This window comes from Cherax quadricarinatus, chromosome 50, assembly GCF_038502225.1.
Source record: "Cherax quadricarinatus isolate ZL_2023a chromosome 50, ASM3850222v1, whole genome shotgun sequence".
Lineage (NCBI taxonomy): Eukaryota > Metazoa > Arthropoda > Malacostraca > Decapoda > Parastacidae > Cherax > Cherax quadricarinatus.
This window is the reverse complement of record NC_091341.1, coordinates 7,134,938-7,159,685: the sequence shown is the minus strand read 5'-3', so window position 1 is coordinate 7,159,685 and position 24,748 is coordinate 7,134,938. Positions and strand designations below refer to the sequence as shown.

The following is a 24,748-nucleotide window of genomic DNA, read 5'->3' as shown; positions in this document are numbered from 1 at the left end:
GTGGTGGTTAGGCGGTGCTAGGGTGGTGGTAAGGTGGTGCTAGGGTGGTGGTAAGGTGGTGGTTAGGCGGTGCTAGGGTGGTGGTAAGGCAGTGCTAGGGTGGTGGTAAGGTGGTGCTAGGGTGGTGGTAAGGCGGTGCTAGGGTGGTGGTAAGGTGGTGGTTAGGCGGTGCTAGGGTGGTGGTAAGGTGGTGCTAGGGTGGTGGTTAGGCGGTGCTAGGGTGGTGGTAAGGTGGTGCTAGGGTGGTGGTAAGGTGGTGGTTAGGCGGTGCTAGGGTGGTGGTAAGGTGGTGCTAGGGTGGTGGTAAGGCGGTGCTAGGGTGGTGGTAAGGCGGTGCTAGGGTGGTGGTAAGGTGGTGCTAGGGTGGTGGTAAGGTGGTGCTAGGGTGGTGGTAAGGCGGTGCTAGGGTGGTGGTAAGGTGGTGCTAGGGTGGTGGTAAGGTGGTGCTAGGGTGGTGGTAAGATGGTGCTAGGGTGGTGGTAAGGCGGTGCTAGGGTGGTGGTAAGGCGGTGCTAGGGTGGTGGAAAGGACATAATTTTAAATGAGATCTTCCTAATTGATTAATTTTACCTATTCGGCACGACATATATATATATATATATATATATATATATATATATATATATATATATATATATATATATATATATATATATATATATATATATACAATATATAAAAATCACAGTAAACTGGTGATATCACAATATGCAGAACAACCACTGTGAAAAAATAGTGAAATTCCAAGCGCTCTCATGACTTCTCACATTATCAAGGAACTATAAAAACAAAACATCAACAAAAAGGCATATAAAGGGGCAAAACTACACCTCACAGTCACGTGACAATACCCGACGCTGTGAAATACACCGGATACTCTGCCCAAGCATTAAGATTTTTTACTGTGTAATGTATCATTAAATTCTTCCCAAATTTTATTAATTATGAAAGAGTCCAATTTAAATAAACCAAAATAAATATTCATATTATTTTCAAAACTGCTTTTTATGACAAATGATTCAATTATATTCCTGTCGACCATGGACTTGTTGATACTACTTTCTCAACTTTTTGAAAATCAATTGGATGGTTAAAATCTATCACATGAATAAATAGAGCATTAGAATCTTGTCCAGTTCTAATGCTATATTTATGTTGTTTTAATCTTAGTTTGAGACTTTTACCAGTTTGACCGTAATAAACTTTATCACAAACTTTACAAGGAATCTTATAGACATCCGTCAGGATTTTGGGGGGAGTTTTATATCAAAAGTTTTTCTACTGTATCAAGATTTTTAAATACAACTTTGATATTAAAATTCTTAAGAAGAGAAGGCATATCAACCAAGTTTTCATGGTAAGGGAGAACCAACATATTTTTAGTTGAATAAGGCTGGTTGTCCCTTTTTGTACTGTAAAAAACATTTCTGGCAGTTTTAAAGACGAGCTACTGAGAGTGGCAGGAGTTTCATGAAAAAAAAAATGATAAAAATGAGGAAAAGTGTTGGATTGAGAACAGTAAGTTGATAAAGATTAGATTTAGATTTTGCCAGCGAAGTGGTTAGTTTACTGTGCACCCCATATCCACCCTGTGGACGGTAGCGCAGGAGCATGTGGATACTCAAAAGGCCTAGGAACTAGGCCCCAAAAGATTTAACAGGAGTATATCTGGATTTATATCTACAGTTCAGTTATCTGTTACAAGTAAATTTAGGAAATTTGCTTATATCTGGTACCTTTTTCATTATTGAAATGTTATAGGAATGCAATTAGCAGCCTGAGTAAAGACAAGGGAACAAATGAATTTAACAATTAAAAATAAAAGAGGGAAGCCATTAGATGCGGAGATGGAGGAACTGGGAATATGAAGGGAATATTTTCAGGAGGTATTAATGTTGACAAAGAGAGGAAGGAAATAATTTCTTGCAGTGGGCAGGAGTTATAACACCTAGAGTGAGGAAGAGCTGGAGGTGCTTGGTACACTTGTTCAATACATGCATGAAAGGGGGGAAGTTACCTAGAGAGTGAAGGAGCGCATGCATAATTCTTTTGCATAAAAGAAAAGGGAATAAAAGAGTAAGAATTATAAGTAAATGAACCCACTGAGTATACCGAGTCATTATTTAAAGAATTATCGGTAAGACAAAGATTAGGATTGCAGAGAAAATATGAGGTATCAGGAAGGGCAGGAGATGTGTAGATCGTGTTTACATTGATGCACATGAGTGAACAATACATAGGAAAAGGTTAGGAACTTTACATTGCATTTATGGAATTAGAAAAGACATATGATATGGTATAGCAATGCTGCAGATGTTGCAGATGGGGGTAGAGATGTGTGGTGACACCATGGTCGCTTAACATATTTATAGATGGAGTTGTAAAAGAAGTGAACGATAGTGTTGGGGAGAAGTGTGGAAATGAAATGTGGTAATCTGGTACGGAATGGAAGCTGTCACATTTGATTTTTGTTTATTTTTGCAGATGATGCAGTTCTTGTGGGAGTTACAGGAGAGAAGTTGCAAAGGTTGGTAAACGAATTTTTAAAAACATGTTTAAAATAAGGTAATTATAAGCAAACATAGAAAAGAGCAAAATGATTAGACTAAAAAATATAGGCAATGAGAGATTGTATTTCAGATTGGGGGAAATATAGAGAAATTTAATTTGTGAATGGATTTGTTGGCAGATAATTCAATGAGAGATGAAGTGAGTCATAGAATTAATGAAGGGAAAAAGATCGGTGGTATACTGAAACATCTGTGAAGGCAAAGAACTCGTACAGCAGTGCTACTAACACTTTTGTATGCGTATGAAGCATGGGTTTTAAATGTTGCAGCGAGGAAAAGGCTGAAGGCAGTAGAGTTGTCATGTATGAGGACAGTGTGTGGTGTGAATATTATGCAGAGAATTCATAGTTTGGAGATGGGGAGGTGTGGAGTAGAGATGTGACAAAGTATCGGAATGGGTTGGTATCAACCATTTTTGCGGTATCAGTACTTGGTATCGGTTTAAAAACGGCTGATAGTTTTAAAACATTAATATTACTTTACATATTTCGTTAAAAATATGAAAATTAACACTCTTCATGACTGAGAATAACTCATACTCTCTCTCTCTCTCTCTCTCTCTCTCTCTCTCTCTCTCTCTCTCTCTCTCTCTTTCGACAAGAGCCTATGACAACAAGCCAAGTAAAGGTCTATCGACAATTACCTTGACACCTAATAACTAAACAACAACAACGACAACGACACACAGAGGAATATCAGCGAAAACACTACAATGGATCAAGGGAAAGCTGACAGGACGGTGTCGGAATGGGTGAATCTGACGAGTGGGATTCAACAAGGATCAGCACAAGGACCGGTGTTGTTGCTTGTATACGTGATGAACACGATAGTCAGAGGTATTCCTGTTCGCAGGTTATGTGAAACTAATGAAGAGGATACAATCAGACGTGAACCAGACAAGGCTACAAATGAATCTGAACAGGCTGTAGGTCTGGAGTTTAACCCAGGCAAGTGCAAATTATTGTTATAATAAAAAAGAAGCGCTAAACCTACAAGGGTCATACAGCGCAGCATGGCAGGGAAGGGTGCAGGGGTATTGGGTAGCGAGAGGGAGAGGGATTATTATTAGGTAATGGAGCAAGTGCAAAAGTTATGAAGTTTGGAGAAGGGGAGAGACCACAAACGGAGTACAGGCTCGGGAAGCAAAGTCTGAAAATTTCTCTCAAGGAGAAGGACCATAGGGTGAGTATTGTACCGAACATATCATCTTTGGCACACATCTACCAAATAACTGCTGCAGCAAATCTAAGTGCAGCTTTAAACATCTAAGTAAGAAGTCATTCATGGCACAGTATACAATAAATATCAAGCCTATATCGGAGTTTATAGTATCTTTATGGAACCCACATCTAGTCAAGCATGTCAAAAAATGAAGAAAGCGCAGAGGTATGCAACGAGACTTGTTCCGAAGCTAAGGGGTATGTCCTATGAGGAGAGGTTAAGGGAACTCAGCCTGATGACACTGGAGGATAGAAATATTTAAGGGTATATTCACAATCTGATCCGACTGAATCTCTCGTGGTAGACCAACCCAGAAGAAAAAAATTATCAGTACTCATTCTATAACACAGAAATTAATCTTTCTCATAGCAGCTGCTTCATCATAGCGAGGGTCGCTGTATCCATTAAAATAAACAGATGTTTTCCCAAAATAGATCTCGTAGTGGATCAACACAGTCTATTATAAGCCAAGAGAAAGGCTCACCAAAAGCTGGTATAAGTGCAGTTGGAGGTGTTGAGTGTGAAGGCTTACTAATTACCTGACAGGTGTGACAACGCTTCTTGTGTTCTGTAACATAAGTATTATTGTAATCAAAGAAAGCGCTAAACCGATAAGGATGTTCTGTAACAGCATCCATCATTTTAGGCTATGTACAGCACTTAACAAGTATGCCTAGTGTTTTTTAACATCTAAATGCCCTCCTGAAAAACTCTTATGAGCAAAGTCAATAGTCTGCCTACTATGATTCACCATGATGGTAATACCATCTTCTGTGATTGTGGTAGTACAGATTTCCACAAGAATATATATCTCTCTCTCTCTCTCTCTCTCTCTCTCTCTCTCTCTCTCTCTCTCTCTCTCTCTCTCTCTCTCTCTCTCTCTCTCTCTCTCTCTCTCTCTCTCTCGCTCTCTCTAGTGACTGGTCAACAACCTGATACTTGATCGAGTCAGCTTGAGTAAAAACTTTAAATTCTGTTGTGTCCCTGCTAGGCTCACGTTTAGGAGAAATCTCTGACAGGTCATTGTTGTCAAATGACTTACCATGTTGCTAGGATGTCTATTTAACGTTCGACATCGCTCTAGTGGTAGCACGAAGAGGAAATAAAGGTGTTTTTGAATCTTCCAACACGAAAAATATTTACACAGAAAATTTTTCCTCACAAGCTTTTGCAACCTATTTGCCATTCTGAGACTAACAGAAAGTATTTCCTAATATCCTTGTGGTTTATTTGTGTATTTAGCTTCCATCTGTGACCTTTTTTGAGTTGTCGTACATACTTTACCAGGTGGGAGCTCCTTGCTGGTGCTACATATGCCATGAATGGCCTGACGTATGTCATATAATGAATCCTAAAAGATTCTGAAGGCAGTTATGACATTAGTTAACCTCACATATTTGTTTCCTGTAGTCTGTCATGTTGGGAAATGAACTTTTCCATTTCGGTCTCCATCAGTTTTGCTCTTCATGTTTGCGAGCCCCAACGTGGTACCCAGATCTCTTAGTAATTGGAATACCTTACAACCGGTATCTTTGATTCGGTCCTACACGCTCTCTGTGCTTCCCTTTTCAAGAATGTATTTCGGCTCTTTTTATGTTCCTGGTACTCCTGCCTCACTCTGCTGTTGTTCAATAGGGTCTTATAAGCAGCGGTGGACCAAAAATAATATATCTCCTACTATACAGTCATTGAAATAGCCAGTGTTGATGCTTCTTGTATGTGTGTGTGTGTACTCACCTAATTGTGGTTGCAGGGGTCGAGACTCAGCTCCTGGACCCGCCTCTTCACCGAGTGCTACTAGGTCCTCCCTTTCCCTGCTCCATGAGCTTTATCATACCTTATCTTAAAGCTATGTATGGTTCCTGCCTCCAATACCTCACTTGCTTGGCTATTTCACTTCCTGGCTACTCTTTGACTGATGAAATACTTCCTAATATCCCTTTGACTCATCTGGGTCTTCAACTTCCAATTGTGACCCCTTGTTTCTGTGTCTCCTCTCTGGAACATCCTGTCTCTGTCCACCTCGTCTATTCCACGCAGTATTTTGCATGTCGTTATCATGTCTCCCCTAACCCTCCTGTCCTCCAGTGTCGTAAGGCCGATTTCCCTTAACCTTTCTTCATAGGACATTCCCCTTAGCTCTGGAACTAACCTTGTCGCAAACCTTTGAACTTTCTCTAATTTCTTTCCTTTGATCTAGTGTGGGTTCCAAACAGGTGCTGTATACTCCAGTATGAGTCTGACGTACACGGTGTACAGTGTCTTGAACGATTCCTTACTAAGGTATCGGGACGCTGTTCTCAGGTTTGCCAGGCGCCCACATGCTGCAGCAGTTATCTGGTTGTGTGCTTCCGGAGACGTGCTAAGTGTTATACTCACCCCAAGATCTTTCTCCTTGAGCGAGGTTTGCAGTCTTTGGCCACCTAGCCTATACTCCGTCTGCGGTCTTCTGTGCCCTTCCCCGATCTTCATGACTTCGCATTTGGTGTACTCACCTAGTTGAGGTTGCAGGGGTCGAGTCCAAGCTCCTGGCGTGTGTGTGTGTGTGTGTGTGTGTGTGTGTGTGTGTGTGTGTGTGTGTGTGTGTGTGTGTGTGCGCGCGCGCGCGCTCACCTAGTCCTCACCTAGTTGAGGATGCAGGGGTTGAGTCAAAGCTCCTGGCCCCGCCTCTTCACTGATCGCTACTAGGTCACTCTCCCTGAGCCGTGAGCTTTATCATACCTCTGCTTAAAGCTATGTATGGATCCTGCCTCCACTACATCGCATCCCAAACTATTCCACTTACTGACTACTCTGTGGCTGAAGAAATACTTCCTAACATCCCTGTGATTCATCTGTGTCTTCAGCTTCCAACTGTGTCCCCTTGTTACTGTGTCCAATCTCTGGAACATCCTGTCTTTGTCCACCTTGTCAATTCCTCTCAGTATTTTGTATGTCGTTATCATGTCCCCCCTATCTCTCCTGTCCTCCAGTGTCGTCAGGTTGATTTCCCTTAACCTCTCCTCATAGGACATACCTCTTAGCTCTGGGACTAGTCTTGTTGCAAACCTTTGCACTTTCTCTAGTTTCTTTACGTGCTTGGCTAGGTGTGGGTTCCAAACTGGTGCCGCATACTCCAATATGGGCCTAACGTATACGGTGTACAGGGTCCTGAACGATTCCTTATTAAGATGTCGGAATGCTGTTCTGAGGTTTGCTAGGCGCCCATATGCTGCAGCAGTTATTTGGTTGATGTGCGCTTCAGGAGATGTGCCTGGTGTTATACTCACCCCAAGATCTTTTTCCTTGAGTGAGGTTTGTAGTCTCTGACCCCCTAGACTGTACTCCGTCTGCGGCCTTCTTTGCCCTTCCCCAATCTTCATGACTTTGCACTTGGTGGGATTGAACTCCAGGAGCCAATTGCTGGACCAGGTCTGCAGCCTGTCCAGATCCCTTTGTAGTTCTGCCTGGTCTTCGATCGAGTGTATTCTTCTCATCAACTTCACGTCATCTGCAAACAGGGACACCTCAGAGTCTATTCCTTCCGTCATGTCGTTCACAAATACCAGAAACAGCACTGGTCCTAGGACTGACCCCTGCGGGATCCCGCTGGTCACAGGTGCCCACTCTGACACCTCGCCACGTACCATGACTCGCTGCTGTCTTCCTGACAAGTATTCCCTGATCCATTGTAGTGCCTTCCCTGTTATCCCTGCTTGGTCCTCCAGTTTTTGCACCAATCTCTTGTGTGGAACTGTGTCAAACGCCTTCTTGCAGTCCAAGAAAATGCAATCCACCCACCCCTCTCTCTCTTGTCTTACTGCTGTCACCATGTCATAGAACTCCAGTAGGTTTGTGACACAGGATTTCCCGTCCCTGAAACCATGCTGGCTGCTGTTGATGAGATCATTCCTTTCTAGGTGTTCCACCACTCTTCTCCTGATAATCTTCTCCATGATTTTGCATACTATACATGTCAGTGACACTGGTCTGTAGTTTAATGCTTCATGTCTGTCTCCTTTTTTAAAGATTGGGACTACATTTGCTGTCTTCCATGCCTCAGGCAATCTCCCTGTTTCGATAGATGTATTGAATATTGTTGTTAGGGGTACACATAGCGCCTCTGCTCCCTCTCTCAATACCCATGGGGAGATGTTATCTGGCCCCATTGCCTTTGAGGTATCTAGCTCACTCAGAAGCCTCTTCACTTCTTCCTCGGTTGTGTGCACTGTGTCCAGCACTTGGTGGTGTGCCCCACCTCTCCGTCTTTCTGGAGTCCCTTCTGTCTCCTCTGTGAACACTTCTTTGAATCTCTTGTTGAGTTCTTCACATACTTCACGGTCATTTCTTGTTGTCTCTCCTCCTTCCTTCCTTAGCCTGATTACCTGGTCCTTGACTGTTGTTTTCCTCCTGATGTGGCTGTACAACAGTTTCGGGTCAGATTTGGCTTTCACTGCTATGTCACTTTCATATTGTCTTTGGGCCTCCCTTCTTATCTGTGCATATTCGTTTCTGGCTCTACGACTGTTCTCCTTAATCTCCTGGGTCCTTTGCCTTCTATATTTCTTCCATTCCCTAGCACACTTGGTTTTTGCCTCCCTGCACCTTTGGGTAAACCATGGGCTCATCCTGGCTTTTTCATTACTCCTGTTACCCTTGGGTACAAACCTCTCCTCAGCCTCCTTGCATTTTGTTGCTACATATTCCATCATCTCATTAACTGGCTTCCCTGCCAGTTCTCTGTCCCACTGAACCCCGTTCAGGTAGTTCCTCATTCCTGTGTAGTCCCCTTTCTTGTAGTTTGGCTTCATTCGTCCTGGCCTTCCTGCTTCTCCCTCCACTTGTAGCTCTACTGTGTATTCGAAGCTTAAAACCACATGGTCACTGGCCCCAAGGGGTCTTTCATATGTGATGTCCTCGATATCTGCACTACTGAAGGTGAATACTAAGTCCAGCCTTGCTGGTTCATCCTCTCCTCTCTCTCTTGTAGTGTCCCTTACGTGTTGGTACATGAAGTTCTCCAGTACCACCTCCATCATCTTAGCCCTCCATGTATCTTGGCCCCCATGTGGGTCCAAGTTCTCCCAATCGATCTCCTTGTGGTTAAAGTCACCCATGATCAGGAGCTTTGCCCTGCATGCATGAGCTCTTCTGGCCACTCTAGCCAGTGTGTCAACCATCGCTCTATTGCTCTCGTCGTACTCTTGCCTTGGCCTCCTGCTGTTCTGTGGTGGGTTATACATCACTGCTATTACCACCTTGGGACCTCCAGAGTGAAGTGTTCCCACTATGTAATCACTTTCTTCTCCGCTATCTCCTCTCTCCAGCTCATCAAAATTCCAGCGATTTTTGATCAGCAACGCCACTCCTCCACCCCCCCTGTTCCCTCTGTCTTTCCTCAGGATTTGGTATCCCGTTGGAAAGATGGCATCTGTTATCATACCTGTAAGCTTGGTTTCTGTAAGAGCTATGATGTCCGGTGATGCTTCTTTGACTCTTTCGTGCCACTCCTCCCACTTATTTGTTATTCCATCAGCGTTTGTGTACCATACCTTCAGTTTCCTTTCCAACACTGTGTGTGTGTGTGTGTACTGTGAGATTCTATAGTCGGTGTTGTGTGTGTGTGTGTGTGTGTTGGGATGGTGTGATAGGTTGTATGGTTCGCGCGCGCGCGCTCACCTAGTCCTCACCTAGTTGAGGATGCAGGGGTTGAGTCCAAGCTCCTGGCCCCGCCTCTTCACTGGTCGCTACTAGGTCACTCTCCCTGAACCGTGAGCTTTATCATACCTCTGCAAAGCTATGTATGGATTCTGCCTCCACTACATCGCTTCCCAAACTATTCCACTTCCTGACTACTCTGTGGCTGAAGAAATACTTCCTAACATCCCTGTGATTCATCTGTGTCTTCAACTTCCAACTGTGACCCCTTGTTGCTGTGTCCCATCTCTGGAACATCCTGTCTTTGTCCACCTTGTCAATTCCTCTCAGTATTTTGTATGTCATTATCATGTCCCCACTATCTCTCCTGTCCTCCAGTGTAGTCAGGTTGATTTCCCTTAACCTCTCCTCGTAGGACATACCTCTTAGCTCTGGGACTAGTCTTGTTGCAAACCTTTGCACTTTCTCTAGTTTCTTTACGTGCTTGGCTAGGTGTGGGTTCCAAACTGGTGCCGCATACTCCAATATGGGCCTAACGTACACGGTGTACAGGGTCCTGAACGATTCCTTATTAAGATCTCGGAATGTTGTTCTGAGGTTTGCTAGGCGCCCATATGCTGCAGCAGTTATTTGGTTGATGTGGGCTTCAGGAGATGTGCCTGGTGTTACACTCACCCCAAGATCTTTTTCCTTGAGCGAGGTTTGTATTCTCTGGCCCCCTAGTCTGCGGTCTTCTTTGCCCTACCCCAATCTTCATGACTTTGCACTTGGTGGGGTTGAACTCCAGGAGCCAATTTCTGGACCAGGTCTGCAGCCTGTCCAGATCGATCGAATGAATTCTTCTCATCAACTTCACGTCATCTGCAAACAGGGGCACTTCGGAGTCTATTCCTTCGGTCATGTCGTTCATAAATACCAGAAACAGCACTGGTCCTAGGACTGATCCCTGTGGGACCCCGCTGGTCACAGATGCCCACTCTGACACCTCGCCACGTACCATGATTCGCTGCTGTCTTCCTGACAAGTATTCCCTGATCCATTGTAGTGCCTTCCCTGTTATCCCTGCTTGGCCCTCCAGTTTTTGCACTAATGTCTTGTGTGGAACTGTGTCAAACGCCTTCATGCATTCCAAGAAAATGCAATCCACCCACCCCCTCTCTCTCTTGTCTTACTGCTGTCACTATGTCATAGAACTCCAGTAGGTTTGTGACACAGGATTTCCCGTCCCTGAAACCATGTTGGCTGCTGTTGATGAGATCATTCCTTTCTAGGTGCTCCACCACTCTTCTCCTGATAATCTTCTCCATAACTTTCCATACTATATATATCAGTGACACTGGTCTGTAGTTTAGTGCTTCATGTCTGTCTCCTTTTTTAAAGATTGGGACTACATTTGCTGTCTTCCATGCCTCAGGCAATCTCCCTGTTTCGATAGATGTATTGAATATTGTTGTTAGGGGGTACATATAGTGCCTCTGCTTCCTCTCTCAGGACACATCGAGAGATGTTATCTGGCCCCATTGTCTATGAGGTATCTAGCTCGCCCAGAAGCCCCTTCACTTCTTCCTCGGTTGTGTGTACTGTGTCCAGTGCTCGGTGGTGTGCCCCACTTCTCCGTCTTTCTGGAGCCCCTTCTGTCTCCTCTGTGAACACTCCTTTGAATCTCTTGTTGAGTTCCTCACATACTTCACGGTCATTTCTTGTTGTCTCTCCTCCTTCCTTCCTTAGCCTGATTACCTGGTCCTTGACTGTTGTTTTCCTCCTGATGTGGCTGTATAACAGCTTCGGGTCAGATTTGGCTTTTGCTGCTATGTCGTTTTCATATTGTCGTTGGGCCTCCCTTCATATCTGTGCATATTCACTTCTGGCTCTACAACTGCTCTCCTTATTCTCCTGGGTCCTTTGCCTTCTATATTTCTTCCATTCCCTAGCACACTTGGTTTTTGTCTCCCTGCACCTTTGGGTGAACCATGGGCTCATCCTGGCTTTTTCATTATTCCTGTTACCTTTGGGTACAAACCTCTCCTCAGCCTCCTTGCGCATTTTTGCTACATATTCCATCATCTCATTAACTGGCTTCCATGCCAGTTCTCTGTCCCATTGAACCCCGTTCAGGAAGTTCCTCATTCCCATGTAGTCCCCTTTCTTGTAGTTTGCCTTCATTCGTCCTGGTCTTCCTGCTTCCCCCTCCACGTGTACCTCTGTGTATTAAAAGCTTAAAACCACATGATCGATGGCCCCAAGGGGCCTTTCATATGTGATGTCCTCAATATCTGCACTACTCAAGGTGAATACTAGGTCCAGTCTTGCTGGTTCATTCTCTCCTCTCTCTCTTGTAGTGTCCCTTACGTGTTGGTACATGAAGTTTTCCAGTACCACCTCCATCATCTTAGCCCTTTATGTATCTTGGCCCCCATGTGGCTCCAAGTTCTCCCAATCAATCTCCTTGTGGTTAAAGTCACCCATGATCAGGAGCTTTGCCCTGCATGCACGAGCTCTTCTGGCCACTGCAGCCAGTGTATCAACCATCGCTCTATTGCTCTCGTCATACTCTTGCCTTGGCCTCCTGCTGGTCTGTGGTGGGTTATACATCACTGCAATTACCACCTTGGAACCTCCAGAGTGAAGCGTTCCTGCTATGTATTTGCTTGTTTCACCGCTGTCTCCTCTCTCCAGCTCATCAAAATTCCATCGGTTTTTTATCAGCAGTGCCACTCCTCCACCCGTCCTGTTCCCTCTGACTTTCCTCAAGATCTGGTATCCCGTTGGAAAGATGGCATCTGTTTTCATACATGTAAGCTTGGTTTCTGTGAGAGCTATGGTGTCTGGTGATACCTCTTTGACTCTTTCATACCACTCCTCCCACTTATTTGGGGGGCCTGTGAGGGTGGGAGACATGGTAGCATACTGTATGATTCCATAGCTGGGTGTTAGGTAGAAGTTGTGAGTATGGATTGTGGTTTGTGTTGGGATGGTGTGATAGGTTATGGGGTTCGGAGGATAGTTCTGTGTGTGCTTGCCGTTGCTGCTCTGTCCTGCTCCGACTGACCTCTGCTGGTTCCATCCTTGTCTCCTTTCCTAGCTCCTTTCACTTTTTTGTCCTCTCCCTCAGCTGCTGTCATTCTGTTTATGTTCTGTCTCTGTCTAGGAACACCCTTTTGTACTGTTCCGAGTATTTCAACCGTGGTTTCTCTTGGAGGATCCTGTTCCGCACTGTTTCTATCCTGAGAATCAGCTTGATTGGTTGTTTTCTCCCCTTCAGGTACCTCCTTATTCTCTGAAAATTTACAATCTCGCCCATGTTTTCTTCACCTATTTCTGTGATGATGTTCACAATCTCATTTCTTTCTGCCTGTCGTCTCTTTTTTTTTTTTTTACACAGGGTTTGAGAAGGTTAAGGATCCCTAGCTTTATTGACAAGCTATTTACAGGTTAAGGATTCCTAACTTTATTGGCAAGCTAAGAGCTGTTACCTACATCAGCTCATTTGAAAGCATTTTTATTGTTATGAGACATACAAGTAGGGAACAGGATGAAGTTGGAGCCATCTGTGGGCCAGCATTTTCATGTGATCAACTGACTTTATCTCGTTGACATAATTATGCTGTACGAATGTGTTCCATACTCGAGTCATCCTGGGTATATATGATCTCAGATGGAATGATGTTCTGGAGAAGGGTAGAGCCAGAGTGAAGTTGCTGCTTTTTGCCCGTCTTGTGGCATAAAAGCTTGTTTCACGCTGTCCTCGAAGTGGATCCAAGTGTGTCCTTTTCTCCCTCTCCTGAAGCCCATGGATAAACACTGATTTTGCCCTTTCCTCTTCCCATTACCTCTCCCTCTGTAACTCTGGTTCCTGTCTGTACGTGGTAATTTTATCCCTTTTTTTTCCAGTGGCTCTTGGTAGCATGGTTGTGCCTCCGCATTTGACCTATCACCCTCTCCATCTGCACCCATCTGCACCCAGCAGGCTGATATGACCTTAGCATAATTCATATCTCCATCCTTCCTGTTTGGCCTCTCAGCTTCATATGCTGTGTCTTCTCTGGTCAGTGCTCCTGTAACTCGCTTCAGCCTGTTTACCTCATCTTCTAAGACCCTTATCCTGGCTACTGCAGTTTTGACTTGTGCCTCCCAATCCTTCTTCTCCTTCTCCAACTCTTTTTCTAATTTCACAGAAAGCTCTGTCTCCATTTTTTTTTCAGAAAGCTCTTCTAATTTTCTCTCCCACTCTTGTTCCATCCTTGTCCACTGCTCCTCCATCCACTCCTCCGTACCAGAACCATTCTCATCTGATACCTGGTTCCTTCGAATCCCCACCATTTTTTTTTTCTTTTTTTTTCTTTTTTCCCTTTTCTTCCCTTTCTTTTTTCTTTTTTCTCTTTTCTTTTTTTAAGAGAAAAGAGGGAGAGAGAGAGAGAGAGAGAGAGAGAGAGAGAAAGGGAAAGGTAGAAGGAAAGAGAGAGGGGGAGAGTGAGAACGGAAAAGGGGAGAGAGAGAGAGAGCAAGAGAGAGAGAGGGAAAGAGAAGGGAAAGGTAGGAGAGAGGGGGAGAGTGAGAAGGGAAAAGGGGGGAGAGAGAGCGAGAGAGAGGAGAGAGGGGAGAGAGAGAGGGGCAAAGAGAGGGGAGAGAGAGCAGGAGAGACTGGGGAGATGGGTGAGAGAGGGGGAGATGGAAGAGATAGAGGGGAGAGAGAGGAAATGGGAGAGAGAGGGGAGAGAGAGAGATGGGAAATGGGAGAGGGGAGAGATAATGAGAGGGGGAGAGATTTTAGAGGGGGGAGGAGTTAGAGGGAAGAGATATTAGAGGGGAGAGATGTTAGAGGGGAGAGATGTTAGAGGGGAGAGATGGGAGATGGGAGAGCTGGGAGAGGGGAGTGAGAGAGATAGGTAAAGAGAGAGATAGGTAGAGAGAGAGAGATAGGTAGTGAAAAAGATAGGTAGAGAGAGATAGGTAGAGAGAGGTAGAGAGAGAGATAGGTATTGAGAGAGAGAGAGAAAAAAAAAGAAAGGGGGAATAGTGGATAGTGGAATGTTAGAGGGAGGGTTATCAGGTCAGTTAACAGGAAGGTGTGAAATCCTGTGTATGTGTGTGTGTACTACAGCTTTTACAAGTGCCTGACTGCTTGTTCCTGTGTGTGTGTGTGTGTGTGTGTGTGTGTGTGTGTGTGTGCCCTCACTTCTAAGTATTTATACTAAAACTTACCATTAGTAATTCTAACACTTATCAATTCTACTTATAAAATACAGAAAGTAACTAGGTTGTAAAATTTAGCTTGTCTTAGCTTCTAGGAGTGTCTGACGTTATCCCTCACTAGACCGCTTTACTACTCACACTCTCGTCAACATTATCTTCACCTTACCTATGCTATTTCTACTCTAATTCTGGTAATAGCTTGCAGGAGTGAATGACCAGTATCTAACAGTGATGCAGAGACCAGAATCCAGAACCCGACAACATGCAACCACAATACTTGCGCTGGCAGCGGCGCGGTGACAAGATGCCAGATGCTGATGACGTAGTCGTCGTACATAGGCCTTCTATCACTATTTGGAAAATCCTTCACTCATGATGTTTATAACCATATATGCTCATACATCCCGCATTCCTCAAGCGATTTCACTTTTCACTTATGATAGAATGTACTTCACATTCGGTGTTACATTTTATATGCATGATGTCACACAAGGGGTCACAACTGGAAGCTGAAGACTCAGACGAGTCAGAGGGACGTTAGGAAGTATTTCTTCAGTCATAGAGTTGTCAGCAAGTGGAATAGCCTAGCAAGTGAAGTAGTGGAGGCAGGAACCATACATAGTTTTAAGAAGAGGTATGACAAAGCTCAGGAAGCAGAGAGAGAGAGGATCCAGTAGCGATCAGTGAAGAGGCGGGGCCAGGAGCTGAGTCTCGACCCCTGCAACCACAATTAGGTGAGTACAACTGTTGTGACGTCACTGCTTCAGCAGGCCTACTCCTGCCACCTTCCCTTGTTATATATTTTATTTTTCCTTTCTCCTTTTGCTTGTTAACTTTTTCACTCTCACTGTATGGTGCCCTACATTTCACTTGTTAACCAATCTCTCGTAATTCTTGAACACCCGCTTCCACACTCGCTTTGATCTTTGTATATTTGAATCTGTGTGGCATCAGGTGCCTGCTAGGCCCCTAACAATTTGGCGCATTGAAATATTAATGATTTCAGGCTTCTTCTCGACTTTTTCTAACTAATAACTTTGGATATCACTCGTAGTATTGTTCACTGACGTTGTTACTACAACTGATTACTGCTAGCAGTTACTGCATGCCTTACAAACACTAAGGTTCTCGGAGCCTTGTGCCTCTACGTCTGTGTGAGGTGTGTGTGTATGTGTGAGTGTATGTGTGCTCACCTAATTGTACTCACCTAATTGTCGTTGCAAGGGTCGAGACTCAGCGCCTGGCCCTGCCTCTTCATTGACCACTACTGGGTCTTCCCTGTCCCTGCTCCATGAGCTTTATTGTACCCCATCTAAAAACTATGTATGGTTCCTGCCTCCACTACGTCACTTGCCAGACTATTCCACTTCCTAACAACCCTGTGGCTGAAGAAATACGTCTTAACATCCCTTTGCCTTATCTGAGTCTTCAACTTCCAATTGTGACCCCTTGTTTCTGTGTCCCATCACTGGAACATCATGTCTCTGTCCATCTCGTCTATTCCATGCAGTATTTTTTATGTCGTTATCATGTCTCCCCTAACCCTCCTGTCCTCCAGTGTCGTCAGGCCAATTTCTCTTAACCATTCTTCGTAAGACATTCTCCTCAGTTCCAGAACTAACCTTGTTGCAAACCTTTGCACTTCCTCTAATTTCTTGACGTGCTTGATCAAGTGTGGATTCCAAACTGGTGCTGCATACTCCAGTATCGGCCTTCGTACACGGTGTATAGTGTCTTGAACGATTACTTACTAAGGTATCGGAACGCTATTCTCAGGTTTGCCAGGCGCCCATATGCTGCAGCAGTTATCTGGTTGATGTGTGCTTCCGGAGACGTGCTCGGTCTTAGACTCACCCCTAGATCTTTCTCCTTGAAAGAGGTTTGGTGTCTTTGGCCACCTAGCCTATACTCCATCTGCGGTCTTCTTTGCCCTTCCCAGATCTTCATGACTTTGCATTTTGCAGGGTTAAATTCGAGAAGCCAGTTGCTTGACCAGGTGTCCAGTTTGCCTAGGTCTCTTTAACTTCATATCATCTGCGAACAGGGACACTTCTGAGTCTATCCCTTCCATCATGTCATTCAGATATACCAAAAATAGCACTGGTCCTAGGACCGACCCCTATGGGACCCCGCTCGTCATAGATGCCCACTGTGATATCTCGTCACGTACCATGAGTCGTTGTTGCCTCCCTGTCAGGTATTCTCTGATCCATTGCAGTGTCCTCCCTATTATGCGTGCCGGATCGTCTAGCTTCTGCACTAATCTCTCATGAGGAACTGTGTCGAAGGCCTTGCAGTCCAAGAAAATGCAATCAACCCACACCTTATCTCTCATAAAACTTCAGAAGGTTTGTGACACAAGATTTGCCTTCCATGAATCCGTGCTGGTTGGCGTCTATATTCTTGTTCCGTTCCGGGTGCTCCACCACTCTCCTCCTGATAATCTTTTCCATGACTTTGCATACTATACACGTCAGTGACACAGGTCTATAGTTTAGTGCCTCTTTTCTGTTTCCTTTTATAAAAAATGGAAACTACATTTGCCGTCGCCCATACCTCAGGAAGTTTCCCAGTTTCAAGGGATATGTTGAAGAGTGTGGTTAGTGGCACACACAGCGTTTCTGCTCCCTCTCTACGGACCCACGGGAAGATGTTGTCCGGTCCCATTGCCTTTGAGGTATCAAGGTCCTTTAACAGCTTCTTCATCTCCTCGTCAGTTGTGTGTATGTCATCCAACAGTTGTTGGTATATTCTTTGATGGTGTGCCCCTCTGTTCTGTCTTCCCAGAGTCCTTCCTGTCTCAACTGTAAATACTTCCTTAAATCTCGTGTTGAGCTCCTCACATACCTCTTGATCGTTTCTAGTGAGTTTCCCACCTTCTTTCCTCAACCTGATCACCTGGTCATTGACAGTTGTCTCTCTTCTAATGTGGCTATACAGCAGTTTCGGATCAGACACAGCAGTGTGTGTGTGTGTGTGTGTGTGTGTGTGTGTGTGTGTGTGTGTGTGTGTGTGTGTGTGTGTGTGTGTTGTGTGTTGTGTGTGTGTGTTATATTGTGTTGTGTGTGTATGTGTGTGTGTGTGTTTGTGTGTGTTTGTGTGTGTGTGTGTATGTGTGTGTGCCTGTGTGTGTGTGTACCACCTATATATCTCTGGCATACATCACAAGTATTTCCGTGATACCGAGGGCTGAATGTGACGCCACGTTATCGTGATATTTAAAAAATCGTGAAATATGACAGGACCCAATTTTATTTCATTGGAAAAAATGCATAAACCCTCAGGAAAAATTATTGGGGCCGATTTCAATTTCATTTGACTTAAAAAAAAAAACCGCTTTCTGTTTTTCTCCCCTCACACAAAATATTATATGCGTGACTTATAACTAAATTTAAAAGGCTGACCCTAAATGAAAGCCTGGTCCTACATGAAAGTGTGACCCTAAATGAAAGGACGACCCTAAATGAAAGCCTGGCCCTAAGTGAAAGCTTGGCTCTAAATGAAAGTCTAGCCCTACATGAAAACCTGGCCCTACATGAAAGCGTTGCCCTATATGAAAGCCTAGCCCTAAATGAATGCTTGGCGCTACAAGAAAGCCCGGCCTTACATGAAAGCCTGGCCTTACATGAAAGCCTGGCTTTACATGAGAGCCTGGCCTTACATGAAAGCCTGGCCTTACATGAAAGCCTGGCTTTACATGAGAGCCTGGCCTTACATGAAAGCCTGGCTTTACATGAGAGCCTGGCCTTACATGAAAACTTGGCCTTACATGAAAACCTGGCCTTACATGAAAGCCTGGCCCTACATGAAAGCCTGGCTCTAAATGAAAGCTTGGCCCTAAAATAAAGCCTGTCCTTAAACAAAAGCCCAACCTTAAATAAGATTCTGAACCCTAAATTAATATATGCGGCGCTGCACGACCCTGGTGGTTTATGCTTAGTTTTGATAATAATAATAATTATAATAATAATAATAATAATAATAATAATAATAATAATAATAAATTAATATATGCCAACGTTTTCATAGACTGTAGCAGCGCTGTGTGTGTACTCAGGCAGTTGTACTCACCTGGAAATGTGGGAGGTCGATTCCTTGTTCCAGATTTCTCCTCTGAACCTGCGAAATACAGGCTTTACAGAGTAATAGATACTTGGGCCCTATCACACCTGTATTAGACGATCATAAATCTCCTTCCATTACTTTCTCTATAAATTCGTTTCACTTTCTAACCATCCTTCAGTATTTAGGATCTTTAAAATACTACAGATTATTGGGAAACAGTGTGATGCTATCCATCCTGCTACTGCTTCTGAGTATCTGGTACGTGATGCTCATGTCACCTCTGTCTTCTCTGTTGACGCTCTCTCTCTCTCTCTCTCTCTCTCTCTCTCTCTCTCTCTCTCTCTCTTGGATCAAGGCGAAGCTGACCGATAAGCAACAAATGTTTACATACACGTGACTTAGCTGGTTATATACTCGGCTTTTGTTGGAAAGTTGAGGATTAGATTCCCTGCATGGAGGATCAAGCCTGCAACATTTCATAATTATGTATCTTGTTTACGTATTGATTACTTATAGCCTAAAATTATATGCATAATTTATTGAGATCCGAATTAAGAAATTTATTTGTTTCAATTTATTATTACAAAATAACTTAATTTTTTACTTAAATCTTCTTTATATATATATATATATATATATATATATATATATATATATATATATATATATATATATATATATATATATATATATATATATATATGTCGTGCCGAATATGTAAACCTGGTCAATTAGCAAGAACTCATTTAAAATTAAGTCCTTTCAAAAATTTTCTCTTATACATTTAAAGATATATTTTTTTTCATTAATGTTAATGTAAAAATTTTTAATTTTGCACCAAAAGAAACTTAGAAAACTTACCTAACCTTATTATAACAAGCGCAATTTATTTTAGCCTAACCCAACTAAATAAATTTTAAATACTTTTACAGTAATTTAATACTAAACAAACACAGTGAAATATATTTTTTTCGTTAGGTTCAGAATGATTTTGGCGAAATTATTGCATACACAAATTTTCATTTGTCCTATATGGCAAGATGAGCGTTGCTATTTAAGCCAAGATCGCAAGTTCTGCCTATTCGGCACAACATATATATATATATATATATATATATATATATATATATATATATATATATATATATATATATATATTTGAAGAATCAGCACAAGAACCTGTCTAAAGTGGCGCCCCATAATGATAGTAATTACCTCCTCTTAATGTTCACAAGTTAAGGGAATATGTAGCAAAATAAATATGATCAAATTTTGTTGAAATATTGAGATTATTCTGTAAGATTTTCTCTGCTATCTTCCATATTGAAAAGTATTTAAACAAAGGTAATTTTTCCTCATAAGTTCTTGCCACTTATTAACCATTCTGAGACTGACAAATATTTCCTAACATCTTTGTGGCTTATCGGTGTGTTCAGCTTCCATGTATAACACTTTTTGACCTGTTGGTACGAAAACTCAAAGTAAATAAGATCGACAATAAAGTATAAATAGTTCGACAAATTCTGGTTGAAATATTAACGATATTCGGATTGAGTTGAACACTTTTATGTTGCTGGAAGTGTGGAGAAGGAGGTTCTAATCCTGGGAAAGATAACTGCAGCACTAATAACAGTGAACCTAACTAAACAGGATGCGATATTGACTTTTCAGATCTGGTTAGCAAAACACTGAAGTCACGCCAGTATTCCATAAGTATTTACAATAAAACTAATAGATGACTTGGATACATCATGAAATATATATAAAAGAAGACACAATGGGAAAGACACAAGAAGAAGACACAAGAAGACACAAAGTGGAACAGAGGCCCCTACCTGACCATCTCCAATTTTGATAAAATTTTACATGAAGATTGACATATATGTCATACTAACTTTGGGAAAGTTTTAGTTCATGATATACAACAGAATTAATGCTATGACCCTCAGAGTAGAAGCAGGTGACAATGTCACGACCAGCGACACACGACCAGCAATGTTTAGGGTATTGCTGTGGCAGATCTGAAAGAGTTAAAATTTGTAAGTATACAAATTTTAGAGCTGATTTCAAAAAAAAAATCAGTCCTAAAACTTACATTCTTTAACTTTTTTCACAGAATGAAGCCAAGTATACAAAAAATTTGTCGAATAAAATTTAATGTTGAATTCAGCTGCCTATATCTCTGAAGGAAAACATTATTTTAATATATTATTGTAGCCAGCTACCCAAGTGAACATCATCACAACCTTAAAATATCAGACTGTGCTAATGGTATCAGAAATGTGGCCTGGTGGCCTGGTGGTTAACGCTCTCGCTACACACGGTGAGGGCCTGGGTTCGATTCCCAGCCAGAGTAGAAACATTGGACGTGTTTCTTTCCACCTGTTGTCTATGTTCCCCATCAGTAAAATGGGTACCTGGGTGTTAGTCGACTGGTGTGGGTCGCATCCTGGGACACTGACCTAAGGAGGCCTGGTCACAGACCGGGCCGCGGGGGCGTTGACCCCCGGAACTCTCTCCAGGTAAACTCAGGTAAACAGACCTCACGGTGAATTTTAGGTCATTTTTGAAGAAAGTTGCACAACTAATTTTCTTTAAAAAAAAATTCATTAGATAATAAAAAAGTAGATTCTAAACTACAAGATATCTATATTCTGAACTGGCGTTTTAACCTTGAAGGGAGAAAAGAGGCTTTAAAATAAGGTGATTTTTGGCTTGCGCAACGTTATAATGAAAACCAGACATTTTTCAGTTATTGCTGTTATAGAGCAACAACTGCTAGAACCTCGTGTAAAGGTGTCCTTATACATTATAGGTGTCCTTATACATTATAGGTGTCCTTATACATTTTAGGTGTCCTTATACATTTTAGGTGTCCTTATACATTTTAGGTGTCCTTATACATTTTAGGTGTCCTTATACATTTTAGGTGTCCTTATACATTTTAGGTGTCCTTATACATTTTAGGTGTCCTTATACATTTTAGGTGTCTTATACATTTTAGGTGTCCTTATACATTTTAGGTGTCATACATTTTTCGGTGGCGATTTCAGAAATTATCTGAATTTACAGGAACCTATATTTATTTTGCAAATTTAGCTTAAAGTTGTCCAAAAGTGTCTTTTTGGCATGATATGAACCATTTTTTTATTATTTTTTCACCTTATCTGCAGTTGATCAATTTAAGGCTTTTCTTAATACTGTGATTTTCCTTTGAAAATGGAATACAGCAGTATATTTCCTACTCTTCATACGTTGTCAAAAAAAAAAAAAAAGTTTCGTGTTGCAAACAGAGTCTTGATTCCTGACTGAGCTTCAGACCTGAGAGCTTACTTAACAGCTCTTGGTCTTCAGCTTCAAAATCCTTGAAAAACTTGAGGCCTATTTTCTTTGTACATAATTTCATAGAATGGCACTTTATTGAATTGTCAGCTGGTCCAACGGCACATGGATCCAATTGCCCTGGGTTTGTTTCAATCTCAGACCTGATACAATCTGCAGATTCCATTTTTTCTGTCTACAAAACATAGAATTCTTTTCACTCATTCAGTTGAAATTAGCATAAAAAAAACATAAAATTTGGGCATAAATATTAAAGGTCAAATATACAAGTAAATGTTACACTATAGAAAAAACAGCAAAGCCTATTGAAATATTTTATTCAAATACATCATAATGAAACATGCAACAATGAACGATCAAGCTGTATAAAATCAGTAACTTTCACAAAATTTTCTGCTATATTAATGTTTTGTCGAAAATCAGCAAGATCATATTTTGTCACCACAGTTGTTACGACACTTTTTTTTAACAACTTTAAGGATAATTTGTAAAATAAATATCGGTTTCTATCAACTCAGATAACTATTTCTGAAATTGCTACTGAAAATTGCTTAAGAACACCTAAACACGAGGTTTTAGCTGTTGTTGCTCTACAACAATAGCAACTGGAAAATGTCTGGTTTTCATTATAATGACTGTTTTCTCCCTTCATGGGTAAAACGCCTGTTCAGAAAATAGATATCTTGTAGTTTAGAATCTGCTCTTTCTAAAGAATGTTTTTCTTTTTTAAAGAAAATTGGTCTTGCTGCTTTTTTTGCCTCTGGTCTTCAAAAATGGTCTAAAATTCACAGTGAGGTCTGTGAGGGCATATTTAGGTACTATTACCACAGGAACTAAAAACGTTTGGAGTCTAATATTTTAGGGCTGTGACAATGTCCACTTGAGTAGCTGGCTACAATAATGTCATGCTAAAATAGTGTTTTCCTTTAGAGATATAGGCAGCTGAATTCAAGATTCAATTTTACGCGACAGGTTTTTTTGCCTACTTTGGCTTCATACTGCGAACAAAGTAAAAGTACGTAAGTTTTACAACTGTGATTTTTTAAATTAGCTCCAAAAGTTGTATAGGCATGTTTACTTACACAACTTTTGTTCTACAAGATCTGCCACAGCAATAACCTAAACATTGTTAATTTTGTGCCGCGGGTCGGTAAAATTTTCACCTGAGGGTCACAACATTATTACTACTGCATATCATGAACTAAAACTTTCCCAAAGTTAGTTTGATACACGTGCTAACCTTCATGTAAAATTTTATCGAAAATGAAGATGGTCAGGTGGGGACGAGTTTCAAGATTGGTCCATTTGACAGTGTTATACCACAAATCAGACGGTAGTTTCAACAAATCAGACGGTTGTTTCAGCAAATCAGACGGTTGTTTCAACAAATCAGACTGTTGTTTCAACAAATCAGACTGTTGTTTCAACAAATCAGACTGTTGTTTCAACAAATCAGACGGTTGTTTCAACAAATCAGACGGTTGCTTCAACAAATCAGACTGTTGCTTCAAATCAGACGGTTGCTTCAACAAATCAGACGGTTGCTTCAACAAATCAGACGGTTGTTTCAACAAATCAGACGGTTGCTTCAACAAATCAGACGGTTGCTGCAACAAATCAGACGGTTGCTTCCACAAATCACACGGTTGCTGCAACAAATCAGACGGTTGCTGCAACAAATCAGACGGTTGCTTTCACAAATCAGACGGTTGTTTCAACAAATCGACAAATCACTTTACCAGAACATAATTCTTCCTTGCCTTTCTAAGAATATTGTATTGATGCTTGCCTTTCCCAGAACATTGTGTTCATTCTCGCCTTTCCCAGAATATGGTTGTTGCTCACCTTTCCCAGAACATTGTATTGATTCTCGTCCTTTCCAGAACATTGTGTTAATTCTTGCCTTTCCCAGAGCATTGTTTTGATGTTCTCCTTTCCCAGAACATTGTGTTGATGCTCCCCTTTCCCAGAACATTGTGTTGATGCTCCCCTTTCCCAGAACATTGTATTGATTCTCGCCTTTCTCAGAACATTGTTTGAATTGATGCTTTTCTTTCCCAGAACATTGTTTGTATTGATGTTTGTCTTTCCCAGAACATTGTATTGATGTTCGCCTTTCCCAGAACATTGTTTGTATTGATGCTTGTCTTTCCCAGAACATTGTATTGATGCTCGCCTTTCCCAGAACATTGTTTTGATGCTCTCCTTTCCCAGAACATTGTATTGATGCTCGCCTTTCCCATAACATTGTTTTGATGCTCTCCTTCCCAAGAACTTTGTATTGATGCTCGCCTTTCCCAGAAAATTGCTTTGAAGCTCTCCTTTCCCAGAACATTGTATTGAAGCTCTCCTTTCCCAGAACATTGTTTTGAAGCTCTCCTTTCCCAGAACATTGTTTTGAAGCTCTCCTTTCCCAGAACATTGTTTTGAAGCTCTCCTTTCCCAGAACATTGTTTTGAAGCTCTCCTTTCCCAGAACATTGTTTTGAAGCTCTCCTTTCCCAGAACATTGTTTTGAAGCTCTCCTTTCCCAGAACATTGTTTTGAAGCTCTCCTTTCCCAGAACATTGTTTTGATGCTCGCCTTTCCCAGAACATTGTTTTGATGCTCTCCTTTCCCAGAACATTGTTTTGATGCTCTCCTTTCCCAGAACATTGTATTGATGCTCCCCTTTCCCAGAACATTGTTTTGATGCTCTCCTTTCCCAGAACATTGTTTTGA

General features: G+C 42.1%; 1 protein-coding gene across 1 annotated transcript in view; it reads left to right on the top strand.

Annotated features, from left to right (window-relative positions):
• Positions 1-24,748, top strand: part of LOC128695491 (uncharacterized) — a 160,205-nt gene that overhangs the window by 11,859 nt on the left and 123,598 nt on the right. The window contains exon 2 of the mRNA XM_053786170.2: positions 2,485-2,527. Coding sequence (XP_053642145.1) covers positions 2,485-2,527 — 43 coding nt within the window. The remainder of the gene's footprint in view (positions 1-2,484; positions 2,528-24,748) is intronic.